General features: G+C 36.1%; 1 protein-coding gene across 4 annotated transcripts in view; it reads left to right on the forward strand.

Moving 5' to 3' along the window:
* Nucleotides 1-20,774, forward strand: part of TMEM144 (transmembrane protein 144) — a 39,970-nt gene extending 19,196 nt beyond the window's left edge. For 2 of the 4 annotated variants that reach the window (XM_045986721.1, XM_045986727.1), the window contains exons 6-12: nucleotides 192-273; nucleotides 2,165-2,241; nucleotides 4,506-4,624; nucleotides 7,000-7,119; nucleotides 8,386-8,483; nucleotides 12,274-12,327; nucleotides 19,217-20,774. In XM_045986721.1, coding sequence (XP_045842677.1) covers nucleotides 192-273; nucleotides 2,165-2,241; nucleotides 4,506-4,624; nucleotides 7,000-7,119; nucleotides 8,386-8,483; nucleotides 12,274-12,327; nucleotides 19,217-19,300 — 634 coding nt within the window. In that variant the 3' untranslated portion in view covers nucleotides 19,301-20,774. The remainder of the gene's footprint in view (nucleotides 1-191; nucleotides 274-2,164; nucleotides 2,242-4,505; nucleotides 4,625-6,999; nucleotides 7,120-8,385; nucleotides 8,484-12,273; nucleotides 12,328-19,216) is intronic. The other 2 variants (XM_045986738.1, XM_045986734.1) reach the window with 2 other exon arrangements.
* Nucleotides 20,775-22,308: the final 1,534 nt, after the last annotated feature.

Consider the following 22,308-nt stretch of genomic DNA (forward strand, 5'->3'; position numbering starts at 1 on the left):
CAGTTAAGGACACAGGGGATGTCAAAGAGAATGGCATCCTAGAGAAACGGCAGGACCCCTAGAGAAGCAGTGTGGCAGTAATTGTCCGAGCATTAGGACTGGATTTAAGCTGTGTTTTCTCATAAAATGCAGGCAGCTTGCTATTGAACCAGGGTAATGATAAACATCACTAAAATTTATTTTCTTTACAGTGCTTTCATATTTTTGTTCATCAAAAGTGAAATACCAAATAACATGCGTTCTGTGGACACCACACCATTAATGACAGATCATGTGAGTACAGTGTGAGAAACAATATGATTTGAAACATAAAATTTAGATAAAAGGAAGATTTGAAACAGATGAGAAGGCAGTTTTGTCATTGTTTTTCATTCAAGGCCATTGACACTATATTTGCATATTTATTATAGTTAGGTCTGTGTGGCAACCAATCAAGATTGCCATAGGAAAGCTTCTCAGCAAACTCAGAGGTCTATTTATAGCTGTTAATGGTAGATCCCAACTAGAAGGTATATACACAAGCCCATATTTTGGTATGGCTTAAGGATTTCTGCAGTGGGAGGACCCTAAGTACAGAAGAGTAATGTGAAAGTTACTTAAGAAAGAGGGAGGAGGGAGGTCTTAAAGTAGGCCAGGGGAGAGCAGTAGGGAATAGCTCAGAGGCAACCAATGAAATGAAAAATCAAGTTGTATGAAAGGAGGAGTAGTACTTGATTTTCTTCCTTTTTCTCTCTCATCACATCCTGTTCCATTCAAAGGTAATGATAAGAAATATGTAAGAAGTTGCTGTTCGACCTTAAAGAACCTGAATTAGTCTGGGGTAGCAAATCTATATTAAACAGGGACAACCTGTAAGAGATCTGACAAAGCACAAGGGCCAGTGGCTACATATACAAAAATGATTACAGGGCGAACCCCCATGGCCATGAGCCAGACTCCAGTCCTTCCTGTTTCAAGTCTCTCTTCTGTCTGCTGTGGGTCCAGCGCTATCCGACTGCCCTCAGAAACCAGAGCCCTACACCCCCACATACACATTGCCTCCCTGGAAGGTACTGGCTCTACTCCTTACTTCAAAATTAACCTTTTCTTTTCCCTTCCTTCTTCCTTTCTCAAAACCCTTATCGAATAAAGTGACTGAAATGTTAGCTAAATTGACACTAAATTTAGCTAATAATTAGCTTCAGGATTAAAGAAAAGAGATTTATTAACCTATAGACATCTTTAATTTGTAAAATGTTGCAGAGAGAATGGAGGAATTGAGACAGCGTGGAAGTGTCCAATATTCCTTACCTCCCCTAGGGATTCAGATACTTCCTGACCAACCACACTTCACACCTAGGGAGAGAAAAAGAAAAATGCAACTCTGAAAAAGATACATAATAGGTTAACTGCCTTAGATTTTTCTAGGCACGGTGGAAAAGTATAAGCAAACCCTAGTGTGAAGATACATAAACGGCATGATTGGGTAATATGCAGCCATGCATTATGAGCTCCTCATCATTGAAAGAAAGCATTGCTGCCGAACATGCGTGAACACATGACAAGTAATTCAAATCCAGTCTCTTAGCTCTTACGAATGCATGAGGAGAATCACATTAAAGAAATTTCAGCTAAAAGACAAAGATGATTACATTTGATATTGGAACTATTAGAAATTGGCCTATAATTTTTCTTGACTTAGAATATTAACCTAAAAAAGAATCTTAACCTCATCAAGAAACATGGCTGGAAATGTTTTATTAACTAATTCAGTTAAAGAAAACTGAATTTAAAAAGCACCTGTCAATTTTAAGTATTCCATAGAAGAATATGAGTTTTCCTTGGTTCTAATTTTTTATAGATTATTAAAACATGCAAATGAAACACAAACATTGTTAACTTATGTTACTTTTGATAGGTGTATCAAAATAGCCATAGGTTGAACTGAAAAAATTTAAACAGAGAAGTTACCAACCGCCCAACCTTTTCTGAATGAAAGAGTCACAGAATCACAAACGTTGGAGTCTAAAGATAGGCACAGGATCAGAATGCAGAGTGTCACGTGCTCCTATTTTAAAGTCTGTTTGAGAAAGAAAGATTAAAAACATTGAAAATCTTCTTGACACCAGGGTGATTATCAGTTGAATGCTGTTTTTGTTTTGGTTTGTGCCACTGTTTTCCATAGGTGATCAACAACACTCAAGATTCCTGCCCTGACTGTTCTTGGGTGGATAAACTTTCTACAACACAACAGCGCACAGTGTAAGAAGAGGTTCTGTTACTGTCTTTCATTTTTGGGTAAAGCAAGGATTCCCGGAGTGAAGTGGTAGTCATAAGTTCAAGAAGCAAATGGTAACATAGGCTTTGACTCTCATAGTTCCATGGTGGACAAACTTTCTTGTCCCCTGCTGAATTTTTAGGTACGGGGAGGTCCATGATCTCAGTGTTTCAGGAAATTCCTAAGCCACTGCAGTATCTCTAGCCAATAAGTAGCTGACAAAACCAATCTCCTTTTGCAGCACTTTTGTGCCTAAGGTAAAAGAGGTAATACAGGCCACAGCATATATTAATCAACAGGCCTTCAGCAATTATAGTCAAATTAGGCAATACAATTCTCTAATACTGCTTGGCCTCCACTGAAAATCCCTACACTCATATTAGATGATTTTATAATCTCAAGATATTCATTTCCAAATATAGTAATAGAATATTTTGGGTCCATAATAGTTAGACCCCTCACTGTCATAAAGACTGAGTTTGGCTCACCAGGAGCCCTGTATTTTAGAGTTTCTTGTGGTATGTTTTTGGATTAGCAGAGAAATATGGAAATATGTAAGTGGTACCTTGCATTTTACAATCGGTGACTGTTTTGAACTTTATGTGGTGACACACATAAGCACTTCAAGAATATAAAGCATTTCCTCTGTTAGTATCCACACTAACCTCACAGTGGGGAGGAGGCTGTGCCTGATGCCTAAGAAATGCTCAATAAATATTTCAATCAATTGAGTGAAAGAATGAGCTCACAAACAAGCTTCAGAAGATAAATACATTGCTGTTTTTGCTTAGAGTAAAACAGATCTCTCAAAAAAAGGCAACAGCAAAAACAAGCACATTTTTTCACAAAGGTTTCTCCCTTTTAAGGGAGTATTTATTAAGAAAGACATTTTTTTAAAATATTTTATTTATTTGACAGAGAGAAATCACAACTAGGCAGAGAGGCAGGCAGAGAGAGAGGAGGAAGCAGGCTCCCCGCGGAGCAGAGAGCCCGATGTGGGGCTCGATCCCAGGACCCTGGGATCATGACCTGAGCCGAAGGCAGAGGCTTAACCCACTGAGCCACCCAGGAGCCCCAAGAAAGACATTTTTGATTGTCTCATGATTAGCCAGACCTGGTGTGTTAGTCTGGTCTGTGTCTGGGACACCCCTTTGAGGACGATGGAGTCTAGGCTTCCCCATGACACAGGGATTTCCAGTGTGGATGGAACTGATTGTCAGGTTGGCCCTGTGAGTTCCTATTGAAATAGACTTTAAGAATTTGTTTTTACAGGGTGCCTAGATGGCTTAATCATTAAGCGTCTGCCTTCAGCTTGGGTCCTGATCTCTGGGTCCTGGGATTAAGACGCCTGTGGAGCTCCCTGCTCTGCAGAAAGCCTGCTTCTCCCTCTCCCACTCCTCGAGCTTGTATTCCCTCTCACTGTCTCTCTCTCTCTGTGTCAAATAAATAAATAAAATCTTTAAAAAAAAAAAAGAATTTTTTTAAGTTTGAAAAGGAATGTTTTTTTGTTTGTTTTTGCCTAAAATTCTTTCCTGGTTCATGCTATTGCCCTTTGTATTAAGTTAAAGGGACTATTCCAAAATATTAATCATCTCTCCCCAAAATTATTGGGAAACTTGCCTCATGCAAATGTAGCGCAAGTCTCAGGAGTCCACATGGTTCCATTGCTTTAGATGAAATATTTTCTTTTTACGACAGGAAATGTTTTACCCAAAATAGCCAAATTATTTGATTAAATCAGCACCTCCTGACCATACCCTAGTCAACGAAGGCCAAGTCCAGGGATATCAACAGTTCTTGAACAAGCATTCATTTAGTATTTTGTCTATCCTAGCCCTGTACTAGATATTATTGAGTGTTCAAAAAAGAAGCATAAAGCATATCGTCAATCCACAAATAGATCATATTTAGAGAGCCAAGTTCTTTATGCAGACGGTGTAATGATAGCAATGGTTACGTCTATGTAAGAACAATTTATAATGATAACCCATTATAATTTCTGTAATTGTATACTTCTAAAACTAGGAAGTGGGGGACAGAAACTGCACTTTGAGTTCTGATGCTGCTCTGACCCTAGAGAATATTGCATTGACTTTTTGACAGTCACAGAGCTTGAAATAGATGTGTGATTTCTGCATAACTGCCTGTGATTTACACTTAGAAGCATGCTTAGTTATGATTCCATTTGTGTGTTTGTCAGAAATATTGCTGTGGGCCAAGATTAACAGTGATGTGTTTGTTTTTTAAGGGGCTGCAGTCTTGCAGTGATATCTGGAATACTCTATGGGTCTACATTTGTGCCCATCATTTATATCAAGGACCACAGCAAAAGAAATGACAGTATATACGCAGGGGCAAGCCAGTATGGTAAGAGTAAAACGTTATTTTCCTTTATAAATGAACTCAATACCTGTTTTTCTACTTAAGCATATAAAAAGAATGTGATCATAGTAAATCCTGGTACATAGATTCGACTTATTTTCATTGTAAGTGGTAGATTAGAAAACCATTGAAGACTAAAAGTAATAAAGGACTGTTTGAGTCTTTTCATATGATCATCAAAATACAAATATAATCAACTTTATTCTAGTCAGGGTTGATATAGGCTACCTAGATCTTAACACACAGTTCCTGGATTTACTGTAAGATTTGGAGATTATTTTCCAGTTAGGTAATCTCTGAGAAAATATGTATTCTTCTGCTCTTTTAAAAAAAGCTAAAGTGCAGTGCATACCACTTTAAAATCAAGTTAAAGGCCAAAGTATAATCTGCCTGAAGGTCAAAGGATAGCCTAGTCAGAGGATATTGTTTTTAAAGCATAGAACAGCATATTGAAAAGCCCAGCATAATGCCCCCAGATTATCTCAGTTTCTAGGGATAGATTGAGTCTGTCAGGTATAAACTCAACACTATGTGCAATAGCCCTTGTACAGGCTCATCAGGAGATGAAAGAAGGTCTACTTCAGGGGTCCTATCATTTTGTTGAAACATGGCTTCCACCCATGAACTCATAAAAATCATAGGTGATAAAGTTCTAAATTGGATGGAACAGAAAATTAATGTGATCTACATTCAGATAAGGGAGAAATTTGGAAGGCAAAAGTGATGAGGGAGAGACTGACGACAAAACTGGGATTTGAAGGACTTTGAGTGGCTAGACTGTGTAGACACCATTGTTTCTTCGTTCTTTTTTATATTCAGTCCAAATAACATTCAAATTTTTTATGAACTTGTCTTTTTTTAAGGTATTCTACAAATACTTTCTGGGCTTTTAGTATTTTCATCTGTAAAGGATAAGAACCAATAAAAATAGAATAACATAAGATAAATTAAAAGAGAAGGAAAAACAAGAGTGAAAAAAGTAAAACAGAATCAGGAATGAGTCTAAAAATTGTAACATATTTTTACACTTGCTAGAAATGAGCCATAAATTTGGCTCTAAGATTTCTTATAGACACAAGGGAAATCAAATCTGTCCCACAATTCAGTGAACACAAGATAAAAAGAACTAATCGTCCAGGAGTTCAGTTGTTCTTGGTCCTGGCCATAATAAATAATTTCAACAATCTCTTTACATAAATAGTACAATAAATCCTTAGGGACCTTTCTTACGATAACTTTAATGCCATCTAATAGGAACACACTTTATTCCACTTTATTAAAACATAATTCTAGGGAGGTGCAATTTTTTATTTCATTTATTTAACAAACACAGAAGTATTATATGCACTGTGCTAGCACTTGTCTAAGCACATTACGATAATAACTCAGTTGACCCTCATAACAACCTTATTAGTTAGGTACCATTATTATCCTTGTTTTACAGTTGAGAAAATTTAGACAGTGAGAGATTAGGTAATTTGCCCAATTCTTAAAATTAGCAAGTAGTGGATTGCAGATCCCACTCATGTGGTATGTGCTTTTATTAACGATGTTATGCTGTTCCTTATGGTAGTTCATACACATGTTGTTCTTATATGATCCAGAAGTAGGCTTTAAGATTTTATAAGAACAGACACACTGGGTGACCTTCAAGCTCTTCTCCTTAAACATGACCCCTCACCTTTGCCAGAATTTCCTTTGAGGGAAACATTGAGTCTAGTATGACCTTCCCAGCCAAGAACCTATCATATACACATCTGTATGACTAAAGGATGGTCTGCTCAAACAGTTGGCGCAGTCGGGGTTTCTCAGATATTATACCATCATGTGTCATTAACTCCCCCATGTAATGAGGCCTATAGTAAACAACTAAATAAAACCCTCTTTGAGATAATATCCTCCCATATAGTTGTCATCTGTGACAGAGATGCTCGTCTCCAGATTGGTCACCATATAAAATTAGCACTCTCCCGTATTTTTCACACCACCCCCACTACTGTCTGCTTGGAGATTTGCTACATTGGCATTAGTAAAATTAAGCCTGAAACCTATTTTTAAAAAGAAGATGGTTTTCACATAAGATTTATAGTTTCTTATTTATCTTTCCAAGATAACCATAAAAATCAGCCTTCTAGATCTGATTAAAGTAACTAATTTACTACTTAATATTTCTAAGTTTTAGATATGTTAATTAAAATTCTTTATAAACAGCATGTAGAAACCTAAGATCATAAAATATAATTAATAGTTCCTTTATTTTTAAGGTTAATTTTGGTGAGTTTGTTTTATTTTTGGAACCCTAAATATATTTGAAATGAATAAAAGTATATATTTGAGAGTCTTATGGTCTGTATTTTCAGATTTAGACTACGTTTTTGCACACTTCAGTGGCATCTTTTTTACAAGCACAGTCTACTTTCTGGCCTACTGTATAACCATGAAAAATAACCTTAAGCTATATCCTGAAGCAGTCTTGCCAGGTAAGAATATTCACTACAAAAAAATCTTCTTACTCTGTGAAGTATTCTCTACTCACTTAGCTTGAATAATCATCTCCTGGAAACCAAGCCACCCTGTGTGTGTGTGTCTGTATATATATGTTCATTCCCTAGTTGCTCTGGCCCAACTCACCAGTAAATGTGAAAGATTTAAAAACCATGAAACTTGATATGAAATGCCAGTTATTATAGAAACTGAAACTTGAAAAATCAATCTAAGGTGATTTCCTATGACAAAATACCTTCTGTATTAACCATCAGACTTTATTATTTCTTCTTCATTATCTAAGGATGCTTATTAAAAGTCAGAGTCAATAGAACTTTGTAGTCACTTAGGTAAACAAACATTTTCTCTGAAAAGGAAGGAGAAATTCGTTTTAGAGTTTGAAAAGGATATATGATAAATGCACATGCTTTGGACTTAATCCATTTGGCACTGGTGGTAAAAAAATACATATATAGTTTCTTTCTTTTTAGGAGTTTGCCATAAAGCAATATGGAATATAAGTCCACAAGGAAAAAATTTTAAGAACAAAATAAAGCATATGTCAGAGATTCATTTTGAATACCTGGTTTAGGTCAAAGTATGCCCGTATACCATTATAAAAAATGATAGAGTATTTATTGAACACTTCGATAAGTATCCTGAAAATTTTATCTGGTATTTCCATTCAAATTCTAGGAGCTTCCCCCCCCCCCCCCTTAAATGATGTTCTCAGAGCATGCCCAGATTCAGTATCTTCCCTAGGTCCCTCTCCACGACCAAATCTTTATCTCAACTACAACTTTGGGTATTTTATTTAATGTCAATAAACTGAAAAGGTTGATAATTATACCCACAGCCATCAAGAAGAAAAAAAAAAAATGACTCCGTTTCCAAATGGATCCTAAAACCATGTTGGCCAAATATGTCGATAAGAATGCTTTGATAGGGGGCGCCTGGGTGGCTCAGTGGGTTAAGCCTCCGCCTTCGGCTCAGGTCATGATCTGAGGGTCCTAGGATGGAGCCCCACATCGGGCTCTCTGCTCAGCGGGGAGTCTGCTTCCCCCCTCTCTCTCTACCTGCCCCTCTGCCTACTTGTGATCTCTCTCTCTCTCTCTCTCTGTCAAATAAATAAATCTTAAAAAAAAAAAAGAAGAAAAAATGCGTTGATAGGAGCACTTTAATATTCCCATTGTATCTAGAGTGTGGACTTTTCAGGAGAGGAACATGGCTTTATAAGTGTGCGCTGTTTGCGTGTGTTTCAGGATTTCTGTCAGGAGTTCTTTGGGCAATAGCCACCTGCTGTTGGCTCATAGCTAACCATGATCTCAGTGCTGTGGTCAGTTTTCCGATTATCACTGCTGTAAGTAGCTGAATGTTTTTCCAAATTGTTTTTCAAATGTAAATCTGATTTCTCTGAAGCATTCTTAGTGAATCACTGGGGACTATCACGGAGTTTGATTTTTTAGGAGTACAGTTTGTATGACAGATTCATGTAGCTTCACCAACACCCTCTCATCTCACGTCCCTAATTGCTCAGGGAATATCGCTAACCTCATTTTAGCAGGTTTGTTCATCTTTGATATCCTTGCAGTTTTTGTCTGGTCATTTTACTTACTATCATTTTGGATAAATAGTAATTTTCTCTTTATAACAATACTTATCTCTATGTAATATTTACAAATTAAAAATGCTTTGGTGTATATTCTGACGCTTGAATCTTCTGACAACCTTGTGAGACAGAAAGGACTTCAGACTCCTCATAGGGTCCTTTGGTATTTTTAAAGGCTTTCAGAAAGTCCTAAAGCAAACTGTTGTCTCTGGATGAGTTATGAGATTAAACATTAAGTTTTGCTTTGTGTTTACAACAGGGAGTAAATACAATGGGGTAGTAATTCTTTATAACTGGTAACATTATTTCTTCAGAAGATATTTATTTTCTAGCACTAAATTCTTAATAAAATGTACCATATAGGGCCTTTTACAGGGCACACTGAATAACAATAAATACTATTTCTTAAAAAAAAAACTTATAATGGACAAGATTTGGTTTTTCTGTCACTGTTTCTTATATTAAATTATGGTAAAGACTTAGGATAAAACATTAATGCCTAATTCCATGGAAATAAATTGCTGAGGTAGGTGAAGTATGGGCAGAGAGTTGATGGGAGTAATCACCGTGGCTCTTGGAGACTTGTCTGTCAGATGAACTATTCTCCAGCCACTGTGATATAAACGCAGTTATCTCACCCACCAGGTTTAGCTTCTTTTGGTACTTGGGGATTGTTACCTGTGAAAAACAGGTGTTTCTGGGACTTGAGGGAATTGGGAAAAATTGCTATTAGGTTCTTTTTTTTTTTTCTTTTCTTTTTTCTTTTTTATTTATTTGACAGACAGAGATCTCAAGTAGGCAGAGAGGCAGGCAGAGAGAGAGGAGGAAGCAGGCTCCCTGCTGAGCAGAGAGCCCGATGCGGGGCTCGATCCCAGGACCCTGGGATCATGACCTGAGCTGAAGGCAGAGGCTTTAACCCACTGAGCCACCCAGGCGCCCTGCTATTAGGTTCTTGCTTGGTTTCATTTTTGTTATTCTGATCAAGAACAAGATTTTCCACATGCAGAAAAGATCTAGTCTTTTCTTCAAGGAACTTACATTCTTCTCTATTTCTTGAGAGAACTGGATTTTTTTTTTGACATCAACTTTTTTTAGTGGAAAATTTTAAACATACCCATCATCTAGCTTCAACAATGATAAATATGGTCAATTTTATTTTATCAAAAGAACACATTTTTTGTTACTCTAGCAGTACTGTTCTTCCCAGGTACATATATTTCCACTGTTGTATACCCATTGGTAGCTAGATTGTGAATTTCTTGAAGGTAGCATCTATAGTTTATTACAAATAACATTTAATTAAAATTGACCATATTTATCATTGTTGAAGCTAGATGATTTTATTTTATCAAAAGAACACATTTTTTGTTACTCTAGCAGTACTGTTCTTCCCAGGTACATATATTTCCACTGTTGTATACCCATTGGTAGCTAGATTGTGAATTTCTTGAAGGTAGCATCTATAGTTTATTACAAATAACATTTAATTAAAAAGGAGAGAGAGAAAGGAAGGAAGGAAGGGCGGGAAAGGGAGGGAGGGAGGAAGGAAGGAGAGGAGGAAATGGAATAGGAGGGAAAGGGAGGGAAATGGGAGGGGAGGAGGGAAAAGGTGGGGAGGAAAAAGAAAGAAAGAAAACAAGAAATGATGTAGCAGCAACAAGGGCTTGATACCTCTGCTCCAAGTCTTCGCTGATAAATCTAAAAGCTGACTCAGTTTATCCAGAAGTTCAGCTTCTCACGGTAGCTCAGCTCACCTTTTTTCAAAGGCTCATTTACAAATATGTAATTTATATTCATTTTACAAAAGGAAAATATGTGATCTTAATTGCCAAAACAGCTGTCTCTTATCTAAGATGTCCTTCCTTATTTGGCTCTCTTTTGCCTGAATCAAAGAATATGTACACACTTTGACCTGTGCTTGTTTTACTTTTAGCAAAGCACCACTTTTTTTTTCTTTTTTTTTTTTTTTTGCTACCATGCAAAGCATCACTTTCTATAACCACATTACTCCTCGCAATAACCCTTAGACCATATCTAAAGTAATATTTAGGAAATGACCAGCCAAAAAACCTCAAAGGTCAGTGATACCTTTTGGCATTGTCTTCTATCATGTTCTCTGAAGAGAAATAAATTTCCAGATTAGAGAGGATAAAATTCTTGAGCGATTGGCCTGATAACATTAGTATTATATTCCCTTTTCTATTGTTTCCTTCCATCCTGTCCAAAGTCAGTATGGAATTGCCTAAAGGACACAGATGCTTCTTGTTTGGTTTGGATTTTGAGGCTTAACATCTTACGTCATTGATAAAAGACAGTTCCTTTGACCTATTTCTCTGGTGCTTTTGATGTTGAATTTTCCAGACACTGATAAACAGAGAGTAATGTATTTTTATTGCTTTACTTACATGCCTGGAGTGGAGTCAAACTTTGTTGACCCAGTCATGTAGACAGTTGGAGTAGTGGAGGGTGAAAAATCTGTTGGAGTTGTTTATGAGAAACCCTTCCAGAGTTTGTGCAGGGCTTGAAAAGGAATCATAAAAATGCTGATACAATACACTTTCTCCACAAAGACCATGATTAATCCAAATACCTTTTTTTTTTCCTTCTCAGCTAAAAAAAGTTAATAAACTTGAATAGCTTCAAGTTTCAAACTGCAGAATCATTCTTTCTTTCCACCTCATTTCTTCTCATTTACCTTTCCTAGATTATTTCATTCCTGTCTGAATAAACCTTTTGTTTATTTTTCCTTACATGGCTTTTCTATCATCCTATAATACTGTCTTAAGCATCCATTGGAGTTTAATGTCAGACATAGTTCAGCACCATGCAATAGTACCAGTTTAAGAATTTTTTTAAAGTACAGTATTTGACAGGTCCAAAAGAACATCCTACAGTTTCTTCAGTTATGAGATTTCTATATGACAAATAAAGTTATGAATTATTCCCACACTTTGGGGGCACCTAGGTGGCTCAGTCGGTTAAATGTCTGCCTTCAGTTCAGGTCATGATCCCAGGGTCCTGGGATCAAGTCCCACTCCAGGTTCCCTGTTTGGTAGGGAGTCTGCTTCTCCCTCTCCAACTCCCTCCTGCTCATGCTCTCTCTCTCTTCCTATCTCTTTCTCTCAAATAAATAAATAAAATATTTAAGATAAATTATTCCTACACTTTCTCCTATTAATCCCATTTCTAGTGTCCTAAGCTCACTAGAAAAAAAATAAATCATTTGCTTATTAAAATTTACTATAAATAGATCACATTTATTAAAGTAAATCACATAATAATATGACATCATCAATGTAATAAATATGAAAACTATAAAGAAACAAGAAAAAATTTTTTTACTGACTGCTACCTTAGTTTAATGTTGAGTTGGGGTTGAGATTATGAATAATTTTCCCTGAAAAACTATTATACTGTTTTTACAGTAGAAAGTTATTCAATGGAAGTATTGGGTCAGCTCTCCAATATACTATATTTACGTAGAGTACAGGTCACAGAAAAAAAATAACCAATTTAATTACAGTTTTTCCTTTTATTCAAGGGTCCAGGATTTATAGCTGCAATGTGGGGTGTCTTCATTTTTAAGGAAATACAGGTATGTATAAGAAAGGGGAGATTTAGAAAACAGGTGTAGAGCCAGGTAAGAAAGGTTTTTCATACTATGTTTGTGTCATTTTCTGAAAACTGTATGTGACCCCTAAGCACTTCTGCCTCAGATGTTCAAAATGTTATCATCCCTAACAAGGAAAGAAAATACTAAAGATATGATAAGTATTATGAAAGTGTTCCTCTCCACCCCAGTACCCAGTCAGAAAATGATTTAGTTGACTTTTTATTTCCCATAAGAGATTTTGGTTACATAATCCAATAAAATATGATAGAGGGAAATTTTATTTAATTTAAAATATGATAGATAAACAAGATGAAAGTTTTTTTATCCTAAAGATTAAAATATCCTTGAGGTAAATGGAATTTGGGAATAAATTCTTCTGTTGGTTCTCATGCCTCCCAAAGGCCTCCATATTAAACCAGCAATTTTATAGGAAAATAGTATGGTAGCAGGTGACTCCTACCCCTTCTCTTTCTTTCTTTTTTTTTTTTTAAGATTTTATTTATTTATTTGACAGACAGAGATCACAAGTAGGAAGAGAAGCAGGCAGAGAGAGAGGAGGAAGCAGGCTCCCTGTTGAGCAGGGAGCCTGATGCTGGGCTCTATCCCAGGACCCTGGGATCATGACCTGAGCTGAAGGCAGAGGCTTTAACCCACTGAGCCACCCAGGCGCCCCTACTCCTTCTCTTTCAAGTGTAAATGATAGTGATTTAAAATTTCTTTTATCAACTAGCTCTAGGATGTGTGTGTGTATTTTCACTAAAAATTGTTTTTAGGGACGCTTAGCTGGCTCAGCTGGTGGAGCATAGGACTCTTGATCTTCAGGTTGTGAGTTCTAGATTGGGTGTAGAGATTGCTTAAAAACAAAGTATTATTTTAAATATTTTTAATTGTTTTACAATTTTTCCCATTAACCTTTATTTGAGGAATATATGTGAATAGTATTTTGAAATAGTTTTTATTATAAATATATATAAATCAAAGGCAGTCTGTCAAGGTAGCATAGATATATTTTCTGTCTTCATATGCAGCTGTAATAACCAATAATTCCTGCTTCTAAAAAGATCTGATGTTTCTAATCTCTGGGAACCAAAAAGCAACCTGTGTACCTGGATAATTGCTAAAATGATTATTCAATTTTAGATTTAAAATATCATTTCATTTATCCTAAGTGAAATGTTTTGATTTAGAAAGCCATATTTTGATAACACAGGATTCTCAGACTTAAAAAATAATAAATTTGCTTAGGATATATGCACCAAGATCTTAATTTTTGTACTTTTTAAAATACAAAAGACAACTTAAAACATTTATAGACCCATAAATTGCTTCCATCCACATTTCTCGTTTGTTTTAGTTAGGGTTGCTTTCCACAAAAAATAATTATATGTCCAAAACATGCCATAATCTCTTTGCAAATATTTCATCTGCCTCCCAAAGGATAATTGTTGTTATTTAAGAATTGGGTTTTTATTAACCAGTATAACATCCTGAAGCCTTAGAAAACCACAAGTGAGCATAGCTTATTTGCAGTTACAGATAGGAAGAAGCACAAACGAAGAATAGATTTAATATAAAGGATTTGAAAATTCTTCTAGTCACTACTACTGTATTAATTATACGAACTTAAAAAAACCCACTTCCATAGTTATAAGAACTTGAGAGAGAGAAAGAACCTCTAGCCATTCAGCCAAATGGTAATTCCTGAGTCCTCTAAAATGATACTAAAATTCATTTAAAGAAAACTTTTTTTAAAAGGCACCTATAAAAAGACAGCTCAGATCAAATAGAGAAGAATTTTCTTAAAATGATAAGCCATGACCAAGTAGGGCTTAATTCAGAAGTGCCAGTAAAGTTTATAATATGCAAATTAATCGGAGTATTATAATATTAGGTAAACAGAAAAACTATGTGATAACATATATTCAAAAGACATATGCTGAAATTAAAAACCAGTTTTTAATTAAGAGAAAACCTCTTAGAAGTGCTACAAATAGGAGAAATCTATCAAAAACAATAGGAAACACATAGCTAAGATAAAACCTAAAAGTTCTCTCCCAATTATACCTCAGTAAAGCTGAAAAAAAAAAAGTTTGCTGTAAGTTGAAAATCAAAGATTTCTCCATATCAGTATTTTCTGGATATCCTAGCCAGTATGGTAAAATAAAATTAAGAAAGAAGAGAAATAGATGTAGGAGAGAAAACTGTCATTTGCATGTAACATTATCTGCTTTAGAAATCTAAGTGAATCAGCTGAAAATCTTGAGATCTAATAAGATCATTTACTAAGTTCTGAAATAGGATAAATATAAAATCAAAAGCTTTTTAATATGCCACCAATAACCAATTTTAAAAAGGAAAATAAGGGAAACTGGATGGTTAAGTAGGTCAAGTGTCTGGCTCTTGGCTTCAGCTCAGGTCATGATCTCGGGGTCCTGGGATCAAGCCCCTTGTAGGGCTCTGCACTTAGCAGCAGGGGGTCTGCTTGAGGATTCCCTGTCTCCTTCTCCCTCTGCACTTTCCCCTGCTAGTTCTCTCTCTCTCAAATAAGTAAATAAATCTTTTTTCAGAAAATGAAAATAAATGCTATTAAAAATTACAAAAATTATAAAAATATAAGAAAATAATCAACAAGGAATTGCTAGATTTGGAAAATCATTCACTTCCCCCACAAAAGTTTCCTATAGAACATAAGAAAATATCAGAACAAATGGGGAAGCTTACCACATTCCTGACGGAGCAACTCACTGTTGTTAGTAGGCAGTTGTTTCCAGTTACATTCAGTGTGATTCCAACAAAATTCCAATGGAGTTCTATCTGGAATTTTGAAAGTGTGTTCTAAACTTTGGCCAAGTTTGTATGTAAAAGTAAAGAGAAAGAAGACCAAGCTGGAAGCAAAGAATGACTTTTATTGACTTCTGGACTTAAAAAAAACAAACAAAACAAAACAAAACCTACTTACAAATCTCTCTACAAACAAAACTTAAGAAATATCCAGTGAGACTTGTAATAAAGTGCAGGTGCCTAATTGCCTCTTAACAGGAAGTTCAAAGGCGAGTTTTAAATACTCTACATGCCAACTCCTTTAAGAAAGAGCTATGAACTAAACACTGAAACCAAAATCCTATTGGAATTTTTTTTTAAGATTTTACTTGAGAGAGAGAGAGAGAAAGAAGGCAGGAGCAGGGGGAGGAGTAGGCAGAGGGAGAAGCAGGCTCCCCGCCGAAAGCCCAGTCTGGAACTCCAACCCAGAACCCTGGGATCATGACCTGAGCTGAAGGCAGATAATTAACCGACTGAGCCACCCAGGCGCCCCCTATCAGAATTTTTTGAATTATTTTTCTTAGAAACAAGATAAGACCCTAGAGGGAAACAAAAGTAAAACATGTATCTTTCCTTTTAGGCCCTATTAGTTATGTCTTGAATCAGTATTTGAAAACACATATTTGAAAGTCTACAACCTACGGCAGTAAGAACTTAATCTGAGATCCAAGCACTTTTTGTGCTAAAGAGTTTTTAGCACAAAAAGTGCTTGGATCTCAGATTAAGTTTTGTGTTTTTTTTTTTAAAGATTTTATTTATTTATTTGACAGGGAGAGAAATCACAAGTAGGGAGAGAGGCAGGCAGAGAGAGACAGGGAAGCAGGCTCCCTGCTGAGCAGAGAGCCCTATGCGGGGCTCGATCCCAGGACCCTGAGATCATGACCTGAGCCGAAGGCAGAGGCTTTAACCCACTGAGCCACCCAGGTGTCCCTCAGATTAAGTTTTTAATAAAAGTTGGAGGCTTTCCACCTTCCACGATGCTCTTTTATATCTGGTATTTGTTCATCTTTGGGAAGTTTGTTTTAGAATTTTACTTTTAGCTATTTTAAGCTAGATGCACATTATTATCTTTAGAAACAAACTTCAGACATGATGTCTACAGAAGTAACAATGTGGGGAATTACTACCACAACAGTTTATAGGTCAGTAGCTACTCCCAGATAAAGAATGGGATTATCTGTTATCTTAGTAGATGTTTCAGAGATCCAAGTTTAAAACTTTTTGCTTTGGGGAGAATGTTAGCATGATCTTTCTAAGTGTTAATATTCACTTTTGACAAAGGGAAAATATTGCTATCGCCCAAATATAATCGGTCTTTGTCTTTAGGAGACTGGGCAGTTTAGACAGATTCTTAACCTTAAAGGGGAAAAATATTTTAATCTCTGAGAACATCATTCTTCTGACTACGTAGACAATAAAGGAGAGAGCCCAACAAAGTATTCACATAATTAATTAGGTTGTATAAAGTGCTGATAATTGTTTTTCCTATTTTTTTAAAGGTTTTATTTATTTCACAGAGAGAGAGACAGCAAGAGAGGGAACACAAGCAAGGGAAGTGGGAGAGGGAGAAGCAGGCCTCCTGCTGAGCAGGGAGCACAGTGCAGGGCTTGATCCCAGGATCCTGAGATCATGACCTGAGCCAAAGGCAGATGCTTAATGACTAAGCCACCAGGCACCCCTATTTTTCTTATTTAAGTCATTATATCAATTGTCTAATTCACAAAGGAGATTTGGGAATCACCTGATTGTATTCCTTCTTTGAGCAAATATTTGAGTGCCTACTCTCTATCAATGCTGGTATCTAGGTAAAGGTTGCAATCTTCAAAACTGACAAGATGTCAGGGAAACTTAAAGCTCAGAAGGAGAGAGAGAGAGATGTGTGAGAGTGTGTGTGTATGTGTGTGTGTGCGCGCGCGTGCACATGCACACGCGTGCATGCACATAAATAAGCTGCTGTGTGCTTGGCAAGGCTTTGTGGTGCTTTCCTTTATGGAACTGGATTAGAGTGACTTCTGGTAGTACTCATACTCACAGTGAATCAGAAACTTCAGTTGGCCCCAGCCCAATTAAAAGACCTCTCCCTGCACTGGGTGTTGTGCAAAAACAATGAATACTGTTACGCTGAAAAAAATAAATAAATTAAAAAAAAAAAAAGACCTCTCCCTGTCATCAAATACAGATCATTTCATCCATTTCCCCTCCAATTCTTTATGAAGTTGAAGAAAAACGATATGAGCTTTTGGAATTTTGGCTATGTATTAATTGATATTAATGTTAGTAAGAGATAAAAATAATATTATATTATTTGACTGTCAAGAGATCTCAGTGTTGTTTTAGAATTTTATCTGAAGTTAGGGAGGTACTGGTTCTGTTTTACTTTGTAATGTTCAAACCTTGCCTTAGAGCATCAGGACTTAAAATTAAAGAGGGATGTAGCGTGACAACCATTCAGATGGAAACAGCCAGGGAGCCTCAAACTATTTCATATGAAACATGGTCAAAGAAGCTAAAATAATGATCCAGAAAATATAAGCTTTAAGAGCATAAGACAGTTATTTTTTTAATATTTGAGGGTTTATCTTGTGGGATAGAGATTAAAATCGGTCTATCTGTACCCCTGGAGATAGATAGAACTTACAGTAAATAGGAACACCTGGGTGTCTCAGTTGGTTAAGTGTCTGCCTTTGGCTCAGGTCATGATCTCAGGGTCCTGGGATTGACTCCCACATCAGGCTTCCTGCTCAGTGGGGAGTCTGCTTCTCCCTTTCCCTCTGCCCCTCTACAACGTTCATGCTCACTCCCTCCCTCTCTCTCAAATAAAAAATAAATTTTTGAAAAGGACAACTTAAAGTAAATAAAATATCTCTACTTAATACAGAAAGATACTTCTTTGTTAGGGACACTGAAGTGGACTGTCAGTTAAGCATCCAAATCTTGATTTCAGCTCAGGTCATGATCTCAGGGTAATGAGATGGAGCCTGGTGGTTGAACTCTGAACTCAGTGGGGTATCTTTTTGAGATTCTCTCTCTCTCCCTCTGCCCCTTCCCTCTCTCTAAAATAAATAAGTAAATCATTTTAAAAAAGATACTTCTTTGTTAATCAAAGATGGACTGGCGACATTGAGAAGTAGTTGTCACTGTTTCCTGTCTTTAAAACCAGTGCACGTACCCATAGCTGGGCAAAGCAGACTCAGTCTGTTTCTTCCTCACCCTTCAGATCCATGTCTGTCTCTCCATCTGCACCTCAGAACCTTTGCCCAGGAAGGCTGTTGTTGCCTCCTTCATCATCTCCTTGCACCCATTCTGGACCCCCAGTCTGTTCACCATCTACAAAAAAAAAGGTGGACTTTATGAAATGTGAATCCCCTCTTTTCACCACATCCAGCTGCCTGTTTCTTTACTGTCTTCCCATTACTTGGAAAAATAAAACCCCAAATTGTGCATGGACTATGAGATCCCCATAAGCTCTGACCATAGCTCTCCAACCTGGTTTTGCTCCGTTTGACTCTCATAATCTGTGGACACACTGTCTTCCTTTCAATCCCTGGCAAGTGTCACACTTAATCTTACAACAGAGATTTGCACATAAAATTCCTTCTACCTGGAACCCCTACTTGTTTCCCTACCCGATTAATTGGTACTTACAGTTAGAAGCTTAACTCCTCATCCTCCAGATCAGCCTCACTAAGATTCCGTTGTAACCCCCCTCAGAAACAATCATGGTCATTTACTTATTAACGCCCCTCTTGCTTCGTAGCATTCTTTCTGTGATGATTAACTTCTATCTCCCATCAGGGCACATTTCCTCACAATTTTAACCCCAGCACATGTTGCTGCAAAGTGGGTACCCACATGTATTTACTGAGTGGGTGAATTAGGAAGGTTCTAATGGGTTTTCGAGAGACTCTGGATGATTATTTGGCGGGATAGCAAAAGGCCTACAGGTGGCTAGAGCTGATGGTTAGTAAGTTTCCTAGAAATCTAGACATTCTGTGTTTTCTGCATGTTTGATTCAGGTTTCCTTAATTACACTTACTTTTTTATTATTCAGGGTCTACATAACTACCTATTGATGATATTTGCATTTTTCATCATCTTGACTGGAGCATTATGCACGGCTTTCTCCAAAATCTAACAATCACAAGACCAGCAGATGGCAGCAGTGGGTAAGAGAACCCTGCTACAGGACTTGAGTGATTATGCTGAGAAGAGACATCATTTTCTTCCAGCAAAGGGATCTCAACCCGTCTTGGACTGGGTAAATGATTTTTTTTTCCCACAAACGTGAGAATAAAGAATAACTAAGTTTCAGTCAAGTAAAAAAATGGAAAATTCTTCTAATGAGCTATTTATGATGGTAGGACTTTACTGGGTGACTAAAATGTCTGCCTTTCTTACAGCATTATAGCCAAGAGTGCTCCTTTTACCATAATACACACTTGTTGTTGCATAATCAGCAAAACAGTGTGAAGTTCATATACACAAAGAATTTTGTACTTGTCCAAGTTTCCAACGTATTACCCTCGTTAATGAAGAGAGGCAGAAAAATGTTGGGGAGAGGAATGAGGAGAATACCTACCTTAAAATAGAATTAGACTCCAAAGCTATCTAGATCCTTTGCCAGAAAAAGTAAATGTCAGAGTTAGTAATTGAATATGAAAAAGGCCATTTCATTTTTTGCCCAAACTTATTTTTACTTCAAATTAATATTGCTCAACTCTATGTCATCCCCTCATCTTAGCTCAAAATGCTTTTGATTATCTCCAGATAAAATCCATCTTCAGAAAACAAAAATTTCCAACCATTGATAATATGTGTCTAATACACATACAGACATATACAGGTAGACACACGTAAATATACACATGTATATGTCTGTATGATTCTAAACTTGGGGGGAATTCTAGAGTTGCTATAGTGAGGGTCCAGCTTATTAGAGTAAGAATTTGCAGGGGTCAAACACTTTGTATGTAAAATTTAGTATTATTTTTCTGAACTATACTTTTCTAAAATCCCTTCTTAAACTGGAAGTTTTCTTCCTGTTTTAACTGGTGGTTTCCATTAGGGAAAGAAAATTAACGGACATGTTATTTATATATATATATATCAAAAGAGACAGAACAGCATTCTGCTTATGTATTTGTACTCTAGTACTAACCCAGATGGGATTCATCTTCATCGTATGACTTTGAAGAAGTTCCTGAGCCCCCTGTATCAGATTCCTCATCTATAAAATGGACATAATGATAATGATAATGGTTATTGTAAGTCTCAAATTGATCAAAATCCATAACATGTTCATGAGTATCTGGCACTTGGCAAACATTGTATAATTTTTAGCTATAATTATTATCTACTGTTTGAGAAAGAAGATGTGTCTATGGATTGGAAGATATTTTGTAAGAGCTACTGGCCTCACCACAAAATCATCCAAACAACTAATTATTACTCATTCCTCTATTTGAGTGCAATTTAAATAATGATACTAGAATCTCTATTTCATTGAATTCTTTGATTGTAACACCTTACCAAAACTCATTTGAATTTTAACCTGAAGTATCATTAATTATGTTGATAACTTTAAATAAATTGACATGACACAAAAGCTATTTTGCTTACTTGAATATATTTTCAAATTTCATATTGATAGCATTTAATTATTCTGTAGTTGAGAATGCCAATTTATATGCAAAATTTTAAATGTGAAGTAAAGCAATTGCAGAAGAAAAATGAGGAAAAAATCTTATTACCACTATACAGTTTTTGCTACCACACAATGCTTTTAGTGTTAGTAAGAGGTAAGGGAGGGTGGAGGAGGGAGAGACAAGCTTTTCAAAATGATTACCATGTAGAAAACTTGCTATGTAAAGGTTGGTCTAAACAAGTGATTACCAAATTTCTACTTTCTTTGCTCAATTTAAGAAATTAACACCTATTTCTCCAGAACTTTTGAGGCTTTGTTTTTCCTTGTCTAGTATGGTCAGATTCTTATGTTTTAACTTTTTCTTGCTTCACCTTCTGTCTCTGTGTACAGAGAAGGCACTACCTTAAGTAGGGGAGTGGCAGCCCAATGAGGCCAGCATCCAGATTATGAGAATTGTTTAGTATCAAAATAAAAACTCCTAACTTCACAAAATTCCTAATGGGTTTTATGAAATTAATAGTACAACATTTCCCCAGAGTTAACAAATCTCCATTTATTCCTCTTGTATTCATTTATTTGTACTACCTATATGTATCAATATTTGTGAGCTGAAAAACACATTGAGTTAAAGAGGTAAATTATAGAACCATGTGCAAATATGATACCATTTAGGTAAATTTTTAAGAATCAAAATAATTTATATTTTTCTATAAATACTTATATATGCAAGAAAATTAGAAAAATACATATACAAAGCTCATAATAATGTTTGCCTCTAGTGAGGATAAATGAGATAATGGCAACACTGGGGTCAGTGTGAACTTGAGCAGTATCTGTAATAATCTAATTTTTATGGCAATGAATTCATATTTTTTTTCTTTAATATCTGTTAAAAAGTCAATAGCAAAAGAACTCCCAACATGTGTCTAAATGTTAAAGTAATTAACACTAGGTAAGGAAAATATGGGTGTATGTTATTTTCCTCATTTTTTTTTTTTAGTACTTTTCAATTTCAAAGCAAGCATGCACATGCACATACACAGACAAATAAAAGAGATCAAGGCAAAGTCGGGAAATTTTCCAAATTAAAAGTCCCACCTTCTAAGGATAGAATCTAGACACTCACTTTCCTATCCTCCCTTGCGGTAGGATGTCATTGATGATTATATAGCCTCCAAATAGATAAAGTAATTTAGAATGACAGAAACAAATTATGGTAGCCTGGGACATGAGGGTTAACTATGAAGAGTATTAGGGAACTTCATAGGTTGCTGGAAGTGTCCAGTATCTAGGTTGTAGTGGTGACTACATTAGTATGTGTATTTGCTTATAATACTCTCCCCCTGAGTGGGAGAATTTTATTGGATGCAAAATATACCTCATTAAAGTTGATTAAAAGTTTATTAAAATAGGCTATCTTTGTGTGTGTGTGTGTTTGTGTTTTAATGAGGCCAAATTTCTGAAACAAGTGTTTTAGAAATTTAGAATATTTAGGATAT

This window comes from Meles meles, chromosome 2 (genome assembly GCF_922984935.1).
Source record: "Meles meles chromosome 2, mMelMel3.1 paternal haplotype, whole genome shotgun sequence".
Classification (NCBI taxonomy): domain Eukaryota; kingdom Metazoa; phylum Chordata; class Mammalia; order Carnivora; family Mustelidae; genus Meles; species Meles meles.